At 54.7% G+C, this 18,796-nt stretch overlaps 1 protein-coding gene across 3 annotated transcripts in view; it reads left to right on the plus strand.

Annotated features, from left to right (window-relative positions):
* TTC7A (tetratricopeptide repeat domain 7A) overlaps window positions 1-18,796 on the plus strand; it is a 119,827-nt gene that overhangs the window by 60,380 nt on the left and 40,651 nt on the right. For all 3 annotated transcript variants that reach the window (XM_027072511.2, XM_027072513.2, XM_027072512.2), the window contains 5 exons: window positions 1,344-1,448; window positions 10,673-10,790; window positions 12,091-12,148; window positions 13,273-13,345; window positions 16,350-16,510. In XM_027072511.2, the coding sequence (XP_026928312.1) occupies window positions 1,344-1,448; window positions 10,673-10,790; window positions 12,091-12,148; window positions 13,273-13,345; window positions 16,350-16,510 (515 nt within the window). The remainder of the gene's footprint in view (window positions 1-1,343; window positions 1,449-10,672; window positions 10,791-12,090; window positions 12,149-13,272; window positions 13,346-16,349; window positions 16,511-18,796) is intronic.

The following is an 18,796-nucleotide window of genomic DNA, read 5'->3' on the forward strand; positions in this document are numbered from 1 at the left end:
CAGGGCTTAGCATGTGGGAATTGTAGTTACACACGCATGCCCCTGCCTGCCTGCCTACCTGGGGGTCACACAACCATGGGAGTGTGCACACTTGGGGTGGTGTCACTGCTGAGTTTCTTGGAAAAGTGTTGGATTCAGTCAGAAGCCCTGACTGTGTGTGTGTGTGTGTGTGTGTGTGTGTGTGTGTGTGTGCGCGCAGCAGGGAGACACAGGCTTCTTCTGCCAAGGTAGTCACCACAGAGCAGAATAGGGCAGTGGTTACAAGCTTAGAGCCAGACTGTTCAAACCCCAGCTCAGCCACTTATGGGTACTGTGGCTTTGAACAAGCTACTTAACTTCTCTGCATTTCAGTTTCCTCACCTACAAATAGGGACATAGCATACTACCTTATAGAAGAGTTGTGAAAAATGAATGACTTAATATTTATAAAGCACTTAGCACAGAGGACAGCAGACCTTCTATACAGGGTCAAATAGTAAATATTTTTGACTTTGCAGGCCAAGTAGTCTCTGTGGGAACTACTCCACTCTGTCATAAAAACAGCTGTAGGCAATACATACATGAATGGGTGTGGCTGAGTTCCAATAAAACTTTATTTCCAAGAGCAGACAGAGGGCCACATTTGGCCCTGATTTATAACAGTGCCTGGTACATAGTAAGATCTAAGTAAGTGTTAGCTGGTGTTCTCCTTCTCATTATTGTGATTGGTCATATTGCTGCCTGCCTGGCTGCAGATGGTCTCTCCTCCTGGCCCTCCCTCCACACATGGCCATTCTCAGCAGGTCCATTCTGGCCCCATCTCTGTGGCCGAGTCCCTGGAGCCTTGTGGGGCCTCGGATTCCTGGCTGGAGGTTTTCTTTGGCTCTGCCAGCTAGACTTCTCTCCTCCTCCTCTGCCAGCGTTTATGCCTCGTCTCATCTCCCCACCACAGCCCTGCCTCCAGCTCCTGCAGGGCTTTGGTGTCATCCCGTCCCCTGAAAACGAAGGCTATTGAGCTCAGAAGTTTGAGAGAGCCCCTTTTGGCCTCTATAATTTCCATGGTTCATATTTGAGTTCCTTCCGAAGAGCTTCCACCTGCTGTTACCTTAGCTGTTGGCACACCACCTCTGGGCAAAGGTCACAGCCTCCATTCTCCAGATGAGGAACCTGAAGCCCAGGAGGGATTTGTCCACCAACATGACCTGTGCTCCTCTCACTGGGCCCTCTTCCTGGCTCTTGGGAGGAAAGGGGTACAGAGCAAGGACTGGCGGTTTGGGAGCTCCCCCACGCCGTAGGCATGAGGCACCCAGTCCATTGAGGCCCAGGGCTGTCAGTAATGGTGTCACCTGCCCTTTCTTCTGCAGTCAGCCTACGCCGTGTCTCTGCTGCGGGAGTGCATGAAGCTTCGGCCCTCGGACCCCACTGTGCCCCTGATGGCCGCCAAGGTCTGCATCGGGTCCCTGCATTGGGTGAGTGAGCCGTGGGGGTAGGGCCCAGATTCCGGCAGCTCCTGCGGGAGGGTGGTGGTGAGCATGAGATGGAGGCATGCAATCCTGCTGTGTGTATAAGGGGTGGGGGCGCGAGGGAAGCTGGGAGGCAGACAGGCCTGGAAGGGGAAATCTGAGAAAAGCAGCCTCCATCTGCAGCAGCTGGTCCCCCAACTCAGAACGGTGTCAGCTTTGTGATTCAGGCTTGAGCTGTGGTCTCCAGAGAGCCGAATGTAGAGTCAAAAGTAGAGGGCCTGCCACCCGCCCAGCAGGGCAGTAGTGGACAGGACTTGGAGCACCTGGGCCAACCATCGTTTGCATAGAGGCTGCACATTACTGCAGGGTGCAGTTCTGTGTGGGCAGGACTAGAGGGTGGCCTCCTCTGTCAGCCCCTCGTTCCTCTGGGCTCCAGACTACAGGTCCCTGCCCTGTGCTCAGCTGCCTGCCTGGGGGTCTGCTGGGGCTGCGGAACTGTCCGGTGAGCCCTCTCCCCAGAGGATGGGCTTTTACTGCAGGCAGGCCCTGAGGCCCTCACGGAAGCAGGTGATAGGCGCTGGGCCTGTAGCACCCCCTGCCCCCCCACCCCAACCCAGGCTCCTGTGGTGGCTGCTCTAAGTCTATGGGGTCCTGAGGCAGGGCCTCTGCATGGTGTCTCCTCTCACTAGGAGCTCACTTCCTAAGGGTCTCTCCTTCCTTAAGCCTGCATCAGCCTCCTGATGTCAGGGGCTGTCTTAGAACAAGTACATCTGCTCCTTCAGGTTGGCAGGAGCCCACTTCTCTCTGCAGGCAAGATAGCCCCAGTTTCTTCATCTGCCCTCCAGGCCCAGCAGCTCCCTAAAGGAAGCTGCTGCCATACACAGTCCTCCCCTGCCTGTTGTCCCAAGCCCACCCTCACCATGGTTGGGTGCCCGGCTTGTTCAGGGCAGCAGGGGCCAGGCTCCAGGGGTATATAGCAGATGCTTCAGAATTAGTGGCCTGTCTGGCTCCTGCTGCCACCCCCCCCCCCCCACTTCCTTAGGTATCCAGCCCTGGAAAGGGAGACTCGTGTTCTAACCCTTCCCGCCAAGTCCCTCCGGACACTAGAAACTGGCCCTGACCCTCCCCTGCGTCCCCACCTCACAGCCCCGGTGGGCCTTGTCCTGTCTGCCACGGAGAGGGCTGACCCCCAAGCATGAGGAGCAAGGAAGAAACAGCACCTTCCCCTCTGTCTCCAGAGTCTCAGATTCCTGTAGCTGAAGTGCCTGCATGACCCTGCATGGCCCCACTCGCTGTGAATGGTGGGGGGAGGGGGAAGCATGGCTTCCAGCCGGCCCCAGGCTTTAGAGGGTGGTTTTAGTGAGGGAGAAATTCGGCAGAAGGACCTATAACAGGCTCCAGGCATTGGAAGAGGCTGTGTGATGATGTGGGTAAAAGTTTTGTTGCCCAGCCCCTGGGTGGTCTTGAGTAAAGTACTAACCTTGCTGTGCCTCAGTTTCCTCATTCGTAAAATGGAAATAATTACAGTCTGTTCCTCATATGTGGCATAAATGACATAAAGTATGTAGAAGGCTAGATGGGTCAAGGAGATTCACAGAGGAGGTGGCCTTGGACTGTGGAGGGTCAGGCTACTGGTGGGTTCTTCCATCACTGCTTGCTTTCCCCACGCTATGATTAGCAGGGAAACTCCTTGCCCCCCAAATCCTTGCAGGGGGACTGTTGGTGTCTTGCATCTTAGAAGTGGGGAGCTGTGGGGACATGGTTGGTTTGCGGGTGTCGGCAGAGAGGAGACACCCAGACTGAGCACCGCAACAGAGGGCTATGGTGTGAGCTGGGGGCTGCAGAGAAGGGGGGCTCACGGACCCCTCACTCACACTCCTGCATGTTTCTGAGGCTCTTGAGAGGGGCCTCAAGTCCATCTCTGGGGCAAAGCCCCAAATACCCGCCTCACTGAGCGGGGGCAGGGGAGGGCCTCTGTCCTCTCATAGGCCGCCAGCTCTGAGGTGGCTGTGGGTGTCCACCCAGCCAGCAGTCCCTTGCCAGGAAGCCTAAATTTAGGTCTTCCCACCGTGGAGGAGCTGTTTCCCTCAGCAGCATAATTACAGTCATTACATGCATTCAGATTACATGGTAATAAAATTAGGATCAAATCAGTCCAAATTGAAATCAGATGAGTTAGGAGCAAAGTCATCAATGACAACATAAATAGAAAAGCCCAAAAGGAAACTTAAACATGCAGACTTGTCATCAGAATCAGAGAGGAGGGTGAGCTGTTTAACCTCAGCTGAGAAGCATGCACGGCTTTGGGGGCTGGTTTGAGATGGGGTTTCAGTTGGGTCCAGACTAGAGCCAGGACATGCTGGAGGGCCAGGCCTCCTGGTGGCCGTCCCTAACCTGGAACCCTTGCACCTCCCTAAAGTTCCATTTATACCTGCCTTGGACACCTAGCACATTACATTGTAATCACCAGTGTTTCTTGAGGGCAGAAACTGTCTCTCTTCCTTCTTAAACCCCAGGTCAGAGTTAATGTCTGGTGCTTATTGGATAGATCCTACTTGCCGATGAGCCCAATCACTGGGCAACCAATTCTGCTTTGTGTGGTACTTCTCTTCCCAATAGTCGGGGAGCTTCTTTCCTTACCACACTGCACCCCACATATCTCCCCAGCAAAGAACCCTGCATGTGGTTAGGTGTCCGCTAATATCTTATAGAATGACTCCCGCCCCAGCTGGCTGGGAGGGATGAGTGTGGAAAGTCTGCCTCTGGTTCAGTGGTTCTCAGGTTCCCGAGTTGGCATGGGCAGAGAGCAGACCGTGGGTAGCTAAGGGCAGCCTGTTCTCCAAGGAGGCCGGGAGAGGGGTGGCCCAGCAGTTTCTATTTGCAGGGCCACAAACAGGAAGAACAGGTCTGACCTCAGTGGGCAGAGGGGTGCTAGTACTTGGAATGGAGCACAGTTTGTGAAAGGCATCTGATGCCACCTCTGTCTCTTGCCTTTGCAGCTCTTCTGGCTCACAACAGCCCCCAGCAGCCCCAGCCTTTGCCCAGCCAAGCCCCGTGAGCTGGGGACAGAAATCTAGGGGTGGACAACTTGGCCCAGGTTGCAGGAAAGGAGGCTGAAACTGGGACATTTGAAAAACGAGTTGTGCTGGGTTAAACCGGCCTCGGTGGCCATGTGCCCAGAGGTGGAGCACCTGCTGTCCCCACGTCCTGTCCTCATGCCCAGAGCCAGCATGGGACACCCTAGGCTAGGTCTGGGTCTGAGAGCCAGGTTGTCCTCGGGTAGTGGTGGGGGAAGGAGGGCACCAGGCAGAGGGACCTGCATGGCCACATGCTGGCTGACGTGGGGTTTGATGCAAGGTGATTGCTCCTGGGTCAGGTATGGGGTCAGGTGGGAGAGTACTGGCCCCGAGGCTTAGCCTGAGGCTCCCCTAGGTGGCGGGTGGGGGGGCATCCCAGGCTCTGACCCAGTAACTGCTGCTGCGTGTGGTAGCCTCCTGCCTTGCCATGGCCCATGTCTTGCTAAGGTCCCCAGCCAGTTTTGGGGCAAGAAGGAAAGAGATGTAAATATTTTTTAGTCTCTCTCCAAACATAATTACTTAAAATGTATTTAATTTAAAAAGGTGAAACTTCCCTAGGAGGACAGGAGCTGGGGGTGTGCATGTGTGCTGTGTTTCGCACACAAGAAGGGCATTATGAAATGGAAAAGCAGACCATGCTCCTCTTTTGAAAGGTCTGTATGCTGTCTCTGGGCCTCTTCCCGAGGGGGCGGTATGAGGCCGTGCAAATAGTGCAGGCTTTGGAAACAGAGAGGATCGTGTTCAAATCCCTGCCCGCTCAGTAGCTGTGTGACTTTAGGGGAGTAATTTGCCCTCTCCATGCCTCATCTGTACCATGGAAACTGTCACATCCACCCTTTACAGGTGGCTGTGAACACCAGAGCTGAGCAGTGTTGCTGCCTACCACGTTGCAAGTACCTGATGAATGGCCGCTATCCCTGTGACAGACCCTTCAAAACAGCAGGTTCTCAGAAAGCACATGCTTTTGTGTTTTTACCTCCATTTTTCAGATTCAGGGGTGGCCAGAGCCAGGAAGATGAGTGTTTAAGAGACAGGGAAGACAGAGTGCCAGCAATCCTGCCGCTAGCCTGTGGAAATACAGAAGTTTCGTCCTGTTCCTCCTGGGAAGGGAAAAGTGCATTTTCAGTGGAGCAGTTGACAACAGGCCCTGAGCCCCATGGGAAGGGACTGAGGAGAAACTGGAGAGGTTCAGAAAGGAACTTTCTCTGGTTCCCAGGAAGAGGAAGAGAATGAAATGCCAGGGGTACAACCTCTTTGGCCTCATGCGAGATGAATGAGGCAGCCCTTGAAGCAGAAGGCAGCCAAGCAAGAGCAAAGTGTGTAAGTCAGAAGCCTGTCTGTGTAGGGACCAAGTCAGGAAGACCAGAGAGCCGTTAGGAACTTGTGAAGTCATGGGAACACTTCCCTTACTTCCGGAAAGCCGAAGCAAAGGGTCCACACGTTAGAACCTTCATTGCCTCCTTTTCCCAAAGGGTCAGAGAGGAAGAGAGTGAAGACCCACAGAGGGCAGCTGTGAATCAGGTAGCTCAGAAAGATCCAGATGTAGGCTCAGGAGACCTGGGTTAGAAACTCCATTCTGTCACTAGCCAGGTGGCCTCGAACAGGTCCCCTAAGCTCCCTGTGCCCCAGAACCTTCAGCTATGAGACACCTGTTCCATCAGGTGGCAGTGGTGCTATGATGCACCAGGTTGCACTAAACCTCTCTGGAAAGGCAGGGGCGTGGAGGGGGTCTCTATGTGGGGTTCATGGCGAAGTTACACGACTGCCATAGGTAAAGGAGATATTTAAAAAGTAGTGTATCACTGGAAGGAGAACAGCTGAAAAGAACTTTAAAAACCTGTCACCCTGGAAGAGTGTGGTTGAGCAAGGAGGGCCCAGCACTGTAATCTGAGCTAATCTTGCAGAAACAGCAGCCCCAACTGCAGAGCCACCAGCTGCCAACTTTTGAGGCCACCATAGGAAGTGTCTGGAGACTGAAAAGGCCAAGTGAGGGAGTCCCAGGGAGAAAGCTGATGGGGGTGGCTGTAGATGGGCAGCTCAGTCAGCCCCTGGATTAGAGCTGTGGCTTTCCCGTTGGAAGCTGAGACCCGTTCGTGGGTTGTGAAATAGAACTCTTTCTTAAGAAAAAATTGAAATAGACTATCAGAGAATAAGATGGAAAATATCATTCTGAGTGTGTTACCCACAGCAGGGGTGAGTATTGTTACAAAGGGTAGGTTAGTGGGTGTAGGTCTGTGTGTTCTGGACTGTGGATAGAGGGTCAGAGGGTTTGATCAGCTGGCACAGTAGACTGCACAGGGCTGCGGAGACCCAGCTGGTCCTTCTGTATTGTCTCCTTTTCTGAGGCAGGAGATAAAAGGCAGGCAGTAGTACCCACTTTGGCTTCCAGGACAGTCTTTGATGCCACTTCCTGATTTGTCAGAGAGGTCATGTACAAGGGGGCATGAGGACTTTATTCAGATGGCACTTGCCACATCTGTCAGGCTGATGCCTAAGAGAATTCTGGAAGATGCAACTAATTATAGATAGAAATTCACTTTGCTAATGATAATAGTTTACATTTATTCAAGCACTGCTCCGAGCATTCACTGTGTCTTATCTCATTCAGTCCTCCCAGCAACTGCCTCACAGACAAACACTTGTCACACCATTTTACAGAAGAGGGAACTGAGGCACGGCAAAGTGAGGTGATTTACCCAAGGTCACACAGTTAGTAAGTAACCAAACCAGGATTTGAGTGTGAGAAGTCTGGTCCCAGGGTTGTGTTCTCAGCTTTCAAGGCTGCCCTGCTATCCGTGTGGAGAGCTTATTCCTGAGTGTGGAACTGAGTGTGGACTTGGCTGGGCACTTAGTATTTCAGAACAAACATGACAAAGCCACTTTCTCAAGGGCTTTAGGATTGCCACTCATGTCTTCGATGAAGGGGAATGGTGCATTGTGTGTGTACAAATTTGTTTATGTGTGTGTGTAGTGTGTATGTGTGTGTGTGTATACTTGTGTATACATATATGTATACTTATGTAAACATATAATATACATATTATATATTTATATACATATTTCTTGTTTTTAAAATATATTTAAAATACATATAAATCTTGGGTTTGTTTTGTTTTTGTTTTGTTTGCTGTGACAGCATTTTTTCCTTTCGCTGACCAGTTAGAGCTCCCATCTATATTAATACTGTATGTTAGCATGTTGTACGTTGACATATTTAAAACAATTGATATTTTTTCCCCTTCATCATCACTACAGTGACTCCTCATGCAAAAAGGCTGCTTTGTAATAGGTGGTAGGAACCAAAATAGTGTTGGGCATCTAGGGAAAATGGTATATTCAAGCTTTGTGAGTTTGATTTGAGATAAATGCTGACACAGTGCTTAAACTACATGGACAAACAAGGCTGGCAAGTACTGACTGAGGAAGGCTCCTGACCTGGGGGTCAGAGTGGACCACAAGTTGGACAAGTTAAGGATGTATGTTTTTAGTTTATTTATTTACTTTGAGAGAGAGTGTGCAAGTAGGAGAGGAGTGGAAAGAGAGAGGGAATGGGGGAGAGAGAGAGAGAATCCCAAGCAGGGTCCACACTGTCAGCGCAGAGCCTGATGTGTGGCTCGAACCCATGAACTGTGACCTGAGTAGAAGTTGGACACTTAACTGACTGAGCCACCCAGGTGCCCCTGTTTTCACTTTTTAAAACTAAAGTGTGGCGAGCTCTTCTAATCCAGAATATGATGTGTGTGAACTGGAGAGTAACTTCTCCCTGTTTGCCAGTAATTGTTGAGCCTTGTTCTCAGCACCTTCCCTACCTGGGAAGGAGGAGATAGAAGCCGGCGTTTGCTGAGTAGAAGGACATAGTCATGGGAAGAGTGTATACACATGGATGTAATTGGTTTCTAGATTCTTTCTGTAACTGGTAATTGGTGGTTTATAAACAAGCTTGCTCCTGTTTGGATGGGGCATAATGATGCCTAAAGACTGTACGTGATGAGCCGTGTCAGCAATGGGATGTTAGGAAGGAGGAAAGGTGGAGTTTACTCACTTAACCCTTTTCTTGGTCCCTCCTGCCCCCCATGCCCCCCGCCATGAGTCCTCCTTGGACAACCACAGCCACATGATTGTCCTTCTGTTGGAGCTCCAGTAGCCCCATGCCAGCATTACACAGGGAGCCTTAATTAAGAGCCACCCTGTTCGCTTGCGGGGTTTCCTTGTGAACTCACCTAGGCATCCTGCCCCCTTATCACTGGGTTCCTCAGCTGGGCCCATCACAGAGCCTGCTGCTGCAGAAGCCTTGGTGGAGGTTTGTGGGGAGGAGCAGTTGGAGGTGGGGTCCAACTCCCCATTTTGCAGCAGAGGACCTTTGGGGCATAGAAATTAAGTGATTTGCTCCAGGCCCCACAGCTGTCAGGTGCCAGGTGAGTATCAGAGTCTGTGTCTGGGAGCTCATCTTCCAGGGCTTTTCTCTCAACCTGGCTCTGACTTCAGGCCCCCAAGCCCACCCCCACCCCCCTGCCTCAGGTCCTGCTGGACCAGGTGGTGCAAGGAAACAGGTCTTAGCTGCTACAGGCTTGGCCCCCCTGGCCAGCTGAGATGGGCAGCAGGCAGCTGAGGAGTTTCCTGAGCTATGGCCTTCCCCAAACTGTGAATTCTAGGGCCTGATGGTGTCAGAGCTCAGGTCCCTGGACCCCCTACTCCTCTCAGTGACCAGCCCACCAACCTGGAGGTGGCCTGCTGTCCAGGCCAGCAGCTAGAGCACCAGCATGAAGGGGCTGGAGCACTGCCCTGGTCAGGGATGGTGGGCAGGCCACACAGGGATTCATTCCCCCACCTGCCATCTCTGTCTGGGCTGTCAGCTCACATGTTCTACTTCCTTGTGTTTGGGTTCTGTTGTTTCCCTCCCTTCACAGTGGGTTCTCTGCTCCTTCAGCCCTTTCCCTGCACAGAATGTACCCCGACTGTGCACAAAGGGCAGACTCCCCAACTAATCTCCCCTCTGCTGATGGCCTCTGTCTCGGGATCTCAACTCCACGTTCCAGGGAGGGAGGGTCCACCGTCGCCCCGGCTGTGGCCAGTGGTCAGGCCACAAGATGCACAGAGCTGACCCTCTCCTGCCAGGGTGGGGTGGCAGGGACAAGAACAGGGTAGAAGCAGCACTGGCACGAGTGTCAGAAGCCAACTTGGGTTTGAATCTTGCTCCCTGGTTGTCTGACTTTATGGACCTCTGCTGGGGGCGAGATGCCCCACACAGGGGGCCTTGACATCTGGATGGCAGCGGGGCTTGGGGTGTGGTCCCTTCAGCCCCCTAGCTGTGGGGCGGCTCCCATCTTTGTTGTCAGGAACACTAAGACCAGTACACTGCCATGCCAGGTATGTGGGCAGATGCCATACCTGGGCTGAGGAGGAGGGAGGGGGCCTCTTCAAGGCCTGTGGGCCATGAGTGGGCATGGCTGAGACCATCCCCCAGCTGTCCCCCGTCTCCCTGACTAGCCTGACCCCCGTGGGAGCCCCTCTTTGTGTCACATGACACGTGTGATGGTGTGTGTGCACGTGACCTGCGCCAGTTGGTTCCTTTCCAACCGGAACAGTTCTTCCTGCTCCCGGGACAAAAACAGCCTCAGGCCTTTTTCCCCTGAAAAGTTTGAGCTCCCTGTGTCAGGGAGCCAGCTCACAGACAGAGCCAGAGTGGCAGCCTGCCCACTCTGCAGGGTGGGCGGTGTCCCCAGGGCCCAGTCCCCAAGCCCTGCCTTACCCCAACCCCACCAGCCCTGGCTTCCCTCTCTCTGCCACACAGGGCAGAGACAGACAGAGGCTCCTACAGAGGCCAGATGATGAAAGGAGCTTTCACCAGCTGGCCTGGTCCTGGGTCCATGCTCTAGGCAGAGTCCTTTTGGGGGAGCTAGAATGTCTGGAGCGAGGGAAGCTTTCTCCTCTGACACTGATCACAGGTCCTTGGGTTGCAGGGAGGAGTTCCAGGGAGTCGCTGATGGAGGAAACAGCCTTGATTCTTCCACTCCGTGGTTGTGTGGTCTCAGACAAGCCACGTGGCCTCTGGTTGTGCTGCCCACACATGAGGGATTGTAGTTCTGAGTGTCCCAGGCTGGCGACTGAGTCCAGGAAAGCCCTCCCACTGACCTTTGCCTGTCCTCTTTGCAGCTGGAGGAGGCAGAGCACTTTGCCACAATGGTGATAGACCTGAGGGAAGAAGCTGGGGAGTTCCTCTCCAAGGGCTACCTGGCACTGGGTCTCACCTACAGCCTGCAGGCCACTGACGGTGAGTGCCACAGCCTAGGGGCGTCCGCTTGGGGGGTTCAGACTTCCCAGCAGCCTCTCAGGCGTCTTGTCCCACCAGTGCCTACCCCCAACACATCTCCGTTGAGTGCAGACACACACACACACCCTCAGTCCAGTTTCCAGTCTTTTACCCAGACTTCACACTCTTACACATGCCCTCTTCATGGACCCAGTTCTCCCCACCCTCCCAGGCCCCAGCTCTTGGGCAGAGGAGCTCATACCTGCCTCTAGAACTCCTGTAGTGCTTGTAGTCTGTACTGTGCTGCCTGCCCGAACCCCATGGTGTCTTTCTTCTGTTTTGCTCTTGCCCTCAGCACTGCTGTGACCTTCTAGGGTCTTTTAACCCCCCCTTGACATGTGGCATACTGCTGGGTACACAGTTGGTGCTTAATAAATACTTGTGCTTGGCGGATGGATTCCACACCAGCCACCCCAAACCTGGCATTCTATCCCCAACCCTGCCAGCTCAGCTGTGTGTTCCCCCCACCCCCCATCGATGAGGCAGCCACCTATTTCTGTGTCGTTGCAGGAAGGGGAGTTATGGGGCCCCATGCAGACCAAACCTGGAAGAGTAATCTGACCAGGGCTGGGATGGGGCCTGGATGACAATCATTTTAAAGCTTCCCAGGTAGTTCAGCCTGCAGCTAAGGCTTCAAACACCTGCCCTTAAAATGTAACACTTAAAATGTGTTAAAGTGGTGGGGCGCCTGGGTGGCTCAGTCAGTTGAGCGTCCGACTTCTGCTCAGGTCATGATCTCACGGTCTGTGGGTTCGAGCTCAGAGCCTGGAGCCTGCTTCCAATCCTGTGTCTCCCTCTCTCTCTGCCCTTCCCCTACTCTCACTTTGTCTCACTCTGTCTCTCAAAAATAAATAAATGTAAAAAAATTTTGCCAAAAAAAAAAATGTGTTAAAGTGGTTAAAAAAGAAGAAGCCTGTAGATAAGGAAGCCCGAGGAGGCATGTGGTGGTAACCTGTCTCTCAAGGCTCAGGTGGCCGTGGAAGGCCCTGGTGTGGCAAGAAACACGCCGGGAAGCTGGGGCCAAGTGGACACCTCACACCTACCCCTGGTAACGAGGGCGGTGGGTGGCACCACCGGAACCACTGGAGTGTGCAAGCACTGGCCAGATAGGGCCCTGGTGGGGCCTCTCCCTGCAGAGCCTGAGTGGCCTGGATGGGGCGGGGCTGGGTCGGCACCCCTTCAGTGGCCTGGATGGGGCGGGGCTGGGTCGGCACCCCTTCAGCAGCCGCTCATGGCTCTGTCTCCGTCTTGTCTCCTGCAGCGACTCTGAAATCCAAGCAAGACGAATTGCACCGGAAAGCACTGCAGACACTGGAGAGGTGAGGAGGGCCCCGCCACGGCAGAGGCCCGAGGTAGCACATCCACATGCTTTATCCCAGTGAGCCCGCTGGTGTAAACTGAATGGTTTCCATCCCCATTTTATTGACCAGGACACCCAGCTCTGTGGGCAGGTAGAGTGCCCCCAGGCTTGGCCCCTGCCCTTGGGAGCTTAGGCCTCTAAAATGGGAGTGATAGCCCATTGTTGTTGTGATAATTATGTGAGATAACTAGAGACTCACCTTGTATTAGTAGCAGGGACACAGAATTGGTGTTTGCCTCCTCCCAGCCCAGTCTTCAACCAGAGGACTGTGAGAATCACCGCAACCCCCACCCCCACCCCCTTGCTCAGAGATATCCTGGCAGCCAAGGTGGGGTCCTGGAGGGAAGGAGGGGAGGGGATGCCAGAGAAGCCCCTCCCCTGTGGTGGCCCTCCCTAGGCCTCCTCCTTGCTAAGTCCCTGACTCCATCCCAGCCTTGGGTCCCTCCCAAGCATCCTTCTGGGCTCCTCTGGCCTGTTGCAGGGCTCTGCCCTCCCAGCCCTGTGTGTCTTACTCCTTCTGAGGACTGATGTGGAAACTGCTGGTTTGGGGCCTGCCCTAGACTCCTGTGCCATCTTTGTGGGAACATGTAGCACATCCAGCCCCTCTCTGGGGCAGGTTGTTCCTGAACCCAGCGAGTCAGAAGAGTCTCATCCCCGCCAACCCCCGCTGAGCTGCCTGGGCTAGCTCTTCATTCCCAAGGCTTCTCTCCCAGAGAGGCCATTCCCAGGCCCTCCATGCACAGGAGTGTTCCCTTCTATCCTGTGATGGAGAGATCAGGCTTCAGGCTCTGTACAAGGCCACCGCAGGGCCTCAGCCAGGCTAACAGTTGCCCAGAGTGAGAGGCAGTGCCCATCCCCCAGTCCTCCCCTCCCCAGATGGCCCCCCACCTCAGCAGAGCCAGCCCTCTTGGAGCCTGATGCTGACGGGCTGCCAACACCATCTTCCCCTACCAGGCACCCTCTGAGAATCCTTGACATTTTGCCCTGCGGCACCCAACACAGGGCTGGCACACTGGAGGCGCACATCGCACACTGGGTGCTCAATCCTCACTGACTGACCTGTCGCTCCCTTTCCCTACACAGAGCCCAGCAGCTGGCGCCCGGTGACCCCCAGGTCATCCTCTATGTCTCCCTGCAGCTGGCCCTCGTCCGCCAGGTGGGTTGTCATATCTCCTGAGTCCCAGGTCCCCGAGGGCTGCGGGTCTGCTCCTGGCACCACTGCTGTTACTAGCCACGTGACCCTTTGCAAGTGACTTAACCTCTCTCAGTCTCTGTTTTTTTATCTGTTATCTGAGCATCTTCATACGCCACCTCAGAGGGACCTAGTAAGGATTGAGTCAGAAAATGTGGTAGAGCCCATGGGCACACAGGAAGGGATTATTCTCTGTCCTCACACTCCCTTGAACAGTTCGGTCTCCTAAGAAGTTGATGAGTGACCACAGGAAGTATTTATGTCCTCACCTCCACTGGGCTTTCTCCACAGATCTAGGAGAGCAGGGTGACTGACACACAGAGCTGTTTCTGTGGACCCCAGAGCTTGTCCCTGGCCTTGTGGACAGTACCATTAGGCTCAGCCTCTAGGACCTGGTAGGGGGCCTCCTATCCCCTGGCCACCTTGGCCCCACTGGAGCTACCACCACTGCCCAACCCACCTTCTTTCCCAAGCTGAGCAGCTGAGCTGTTGGTGCTGTGAGGACACTGGTCCGTCCAGGGAGTAAGGCCAGGCAGTCATCCATCCAGTGGGTCACCTTTCATAAAAGGGCCAGGGCTCCCCGTTCTCCCAGGCCCTTGGGAACCTCTGCTTTTCATGTGCGTGCCTCACATAGGCTGGGGCTCGGTGCACACCCCTGGCCTCCAAAGCAGGACCTCTTGGCCTTGACCCAGTGAGCTGGTCTCTGGACCGTTCGGGGACTGCAGACAGCCTTGGCGTCCACAGCACAGCTCTCTGTATCTGCACCAAGGGAACCGGGGTGGCCTCTAGACTCTTGGAGAGAAGCCAACAGAGCCTCCATCCTCTGGTGGTCAGGTGATGGCGGCCCGGGCAATCGTGGGTACTGCTGTGCCCCTCACTGAGCTGGGTGAGCCCTCCATCTGATGAGGAGGGTGCCCTTGGCCCTGTTTTATACTGCAGGAACTGGGACCCTGCCGAGCTTCAGCTCAGCCAGCACTGAAGCCAGGTTTCTGCTCCAGAGCCCATTCTGCCCCCATTAGACATGCCATGTGGCTCTAAGCATCCTGTGCCCTGACTCATTTAGAGCCTTATCTGCCAGCCTGCACTTGGCCTCCTGGTCTGTGTCACCTCCTAGCCTCTGGTGTTGTGTTCAGGTGGTCCCGCGAGCTGATTCTCCTGGCTCTGGGGTCACCTGGGTGCTTCATGCTGCTGTCTGCTTGACCTTCCTCTCAAGCCCTGCAGCAGCCTGGCTTTTCCCCTCACTGCACCCTTACTCCCATCACTGGGACCCCCATGCCCATACCTTTGTCCCAGCGCCTGTGTGTACCCTGACTGGATTCGTCACTCATCTCTCCCGGTCTCCTGTCTCAGCCTTTTTCTCCCTGGTGGCCCTGCTCTCCTTCCCTCTCCCTTTTGCTGCTTCTCTCCCCTCCTCTTGCACCTGCCCACCACCCTCCTCAACTCACTCTCCTGCCTCCACCTCCAGGCTGCCACCACCTGTCCCAGCCCTTTTCCCCCCTGTGCCCCATGGTTCTAGACTCCAGGTCTTGGTTGAGGCACTTGGTACCTCTCTGCCGCTCTCCCCAAGGAACATCACTCTGCTCTGGTTTTGCAAGGAACACGGTCAGAAATACCTGAGACCACTGTATTTTAGCCTTCTGTATAAACACCAATCAAGTTCATGATAAACCTTTGGTGATATCTTTTTAATATCTTTAATTATTCAGCCACCTCTGGTGAATGGTGTCTGTCCTCCCAGAGAGATGGCAGGGCTAGGCCAGTGGAGCCTGGCACCCATTTTCCTTGGGGACTCCAGACCTTGGGAGCCTCAGGGAATGGACTCTGGGCTAAACCTGGCCTGCCTGGATCTCTGGAGCCTTCCAGCCCATCTTGCTCGGAGCACGTGTGGCTGCCTGAGCAGTGACAGCTGTGGATTTAGATACTCAGCCCAGGATAATGGGGTGCTCTGGAGAATCGCCAGGGAGGAGTAGCCTTACGGAGACACAGGCAAGCTGAACCAGTGACCACTTAGCTTCCTTCACTTCCCTTGAACTTTCCACAAAAGGGAGCTCCCGTGGGAGGAGTCTGGGCCTGGCACTAGTGCTCACAGCAGGTGAGAGGCTGGGTGGACCCCTGGCTGGGGCCAGGTATACCGGGACCATAGGCCCCTCAGGGAGCCTGGGAGGCCCACGTCTGAGGTTCGGTAAGGAGCAAGACTTTCTAGAAAAGAATCCCGAGCTTCCTGGGGGGATAGGGCCCTGACGTGGGTAGGGTTGCAAGAGCCGATGCAAGCTGCCAGTCCTGAGGGTGTGAGAGAACACATCCCTCATGATGAGAAGGAAGAGGCTTACCTGCTTGGTCGCTGCCTGGGCTTTGGGGGCTTGAAGAGGGAAACGCACATTTTCACTCATGTCCAGGACGGTGCAGACGTTTTCTTACATCGTCTCACCCTCTCAGCCACTGTAATGGGCGTGAACATTATCCTTACTTTGATGGCTAAGAATTGCAGCTCAGAGAGGCTACCCAAAGGGTCCAGCTAGGAAGTGGCAGAGCTGGGACCCATGCCCCCAGCTCACCCCAGAGCCTAAGCTCTTGCCACTATGACCCTCCGAGTGGGAAGAGATATTTGTCTGCCAGCCTCCATCACCACATAAACCATGCGGAGAAGAGGCCATCTCTCGGTCTGTAGCTCATGACCTGGGTAGCTTTCTTACAGCCCTGGCATCTGCCCAAACCCTTTGTGCCACACCATAATCCTGCTCCCCTTTAGGCCTGAGCAGCAGTGACTTCCCAGGCCTGACTTGGGACAGCAGACCCCTCTTGCCATGTCATTAGGGTGTGTTTTCTCATCAGAGCATGAGCCCTCCCCACCCAGGGCCCAGGAGCTCACTTGAGTCCGCTATGCCCTTGTTGGCAGGTGCTGGCACCAAAGTCCTGGGGGAGGTTGGGCCTTGGAGAAGGTCACTAAACTGGCAGTTTTCTCTGGCAGATCTCCAGTGCCATGGAGCAGCTGCAGGAGGCCCTGAAAATGTGCAGGGATGATGCCAACGCCCTCCACCTGCTGGCACTCCTCTTCTCTGCCCAGAAACACTACCAGCATGCCCTGGATGTTATCAACATGGCCATCACAGAGTATCCAGAGAACTTCAAGTGAGTTCCCTATGGACACTACAGGGCTGGGGGCCACCTGCCATAGACACAGGTGCCCATGCACACCTCACCCTGCCACATAGCCAGCCAGCACATACTAATTAAGTGCCTACTGCATGCACACTCCTGGCTGGAGGGTCAAGGTGGGGCATGGAAGACGTGTGGGGTCAGAGAATGGCTCTGGCATTCTGTGCCAGGAAGTGTCAGGTGGGGAGTGGTGAGCTCTCTATGGCAGCTGCAGGCTCCATGTGAGCTCTGGGGACCACAGAGGAGACTGCTCGAATGCACGTGCTCAAGCTGCTTCCCCCCGCCCGCCTGCCCCGGGCTCTGCATTTGAGCCTTATGGGGACACTGACCTGTGTAACTTAATCATAACCCTGGCACAGCCAGTCAAGGATGGATTCTAACATTGGCTTGGCTGGTGGAGGCCAAGTGAGCCATCCCCCTGCCTCCAAGCAGGCCACTGGCATTGGAGGAAAGGGGTTCTCTCCATCCAGAGCAGTCCCGGCCTCTCCCTCCATCCCTGGCTCCTCCGCACCCCCTATTTGCCACATTGCCCAGATGCCCCTCTCTTTGGAGCAGGGTTCATGCTGCATTTGGCCCAGGCCATGGTGGGTGGGGCAGGACTAGACTTTCCTGCCCCCACCTATACAGAGAGGACCTGCTGCCACCCAACTAGGACACTGGGGAACAAGAGCCATGCTGGACCAGCTGAGGCAGGAGGTGCATGGCCCGCAGGAGGGAATGAGGAGGAGGCCAGTTGTCTTTTGATTTCTGCCCTCCCCCGCCCAGACACATGACACTGGATATAATAGACCTTGTTTATCTGAATCCTGTGAACAGGGGATGAGGGGGTCCCTGAGTGCCCCCATTCCCACCACATTCCACCTTCAGGTCTGAAGGAGGGCTATGTAAAACCAGCGAAGGACAGTCCTGCTTTAGACAGCAGAAAAGAAGCATGGTCCTGGCTACCTTGAGGGATGACTCCATTGGCAGTGAAAACAGGTTCATGAAGAATTAGGGGGAAATTGGTGGGTGCCATAGCCATGTTAGGTGACAGAGGGAAGCCGCTATTGTCCCAGCCCGAGGAGGTTCCCTTCGTGTGGGGAGCCTGGGTGTCCACCTCTGTCCATCCCTAGCCCATCAGGGGGCAGGGCCGGCTTTCCTGTGCCTTTGGCCTCCTTCCGAGGATGCCGCGAGGAGCTTTGCCTGTGGACTCTGCGGGATGGCTTTGTCCTCGCCAGGGCTCAAGAAAGGTGCTTTGGGAGCAGCAGAGTGCCCTTAATGTAAGCTCCCCAGTGTGCCCCACTGAAGAGCAAGCCCCCCGATCAGTTCACTTGAAAAGGTAGGTCACTGAGGGAATATTACAACACAGATGAAATAGTGTGTGCAGACAAGAATGAGTTACCTTGTCTCATTAATCCCACGCACAATACAGCAAGACCTACTGTGTAGAAGTTCATTTTTCACTTTCAGTGGAAATACAAAGAGGACCAATGTTCCTTCTCTCCCGGTACCAGTTACCTCGCTGTTTTCCTAGCTATGTCCTCACAACTGTCAGGCAGGGTCTGCTACCAGCTGTGTGTGTGTGTGTGTGTGTGTGTGTGTGTGTGTACTCTTTTGTCAGGCTTTGATGGAAAAAGAAACCTTCCCCAAGAAAAGCTTCGAATCCTAGAGTGGGGAGGGGCTCCTTGCCCTGCTCCCAGGTCAGAACAGGTGTCACAGAAAGAGAGGTGAGGCCTGGTGTCACACATGGTTTTATCAGCAACTCCTTTTCCCAAGTGAAATCTTACATGCCAGTTGAGACGGTGTGGGAACAGAGGGGAGCAGAGCTGTCCTGATGGAAGCAGGGCAGGGGACTGTCATGCCATGCATCTGGCCCTTCCTCGGACCCCCAGTCCCTGCAGGGAGCTCTCCCCTCAACCCACTCCAGCGCCTGACATCTCACCGCAGTGTCTCCTCCTAACTTCTGGGCTGAATTCTTTCTGCTGCCAGAATCTCATCCCCTGGCCTGAAGTGGGGAGGCTAATGGCACTTCACACTGTGTTGGGGGGGTGAGCCCTCTGGTTCTGCCTCAGCATCCTGACCCACCACAGGGGAGGTGCTTCCTGCCTCCTGGGCTCCAGGGCCTGGTGAGGAAGCCCCCTTCTCGGCAGCCTTTCCCTACTGTGTGGGCAGTGTGTGTGCCCTTCCCCTCAAGCACGCTTTCCGCCCCTCCCCGCCCCCTCAGGTGCACACTCCTTCACCTGGAAACGCTTCACTCACTGCAAGGACCTTCATGGGTGG

The sequence above is a fragment of the Acinonyx jubatus genome, chromosome A3 (genome assembly GCF_027475565.1).
Source record: "Acinonyx jubatus isolate Ajub_Pintada_27869175 chromosome A3, VMU_Ajub_asm_v1.0, whole genome shotgun sequence".
Lineage (NCBI taxonomy): Eukaryota > Metazoa > Chordata > Mammalia > Carnivora > Felidae > Acinonyx > Acinonyx jubatus.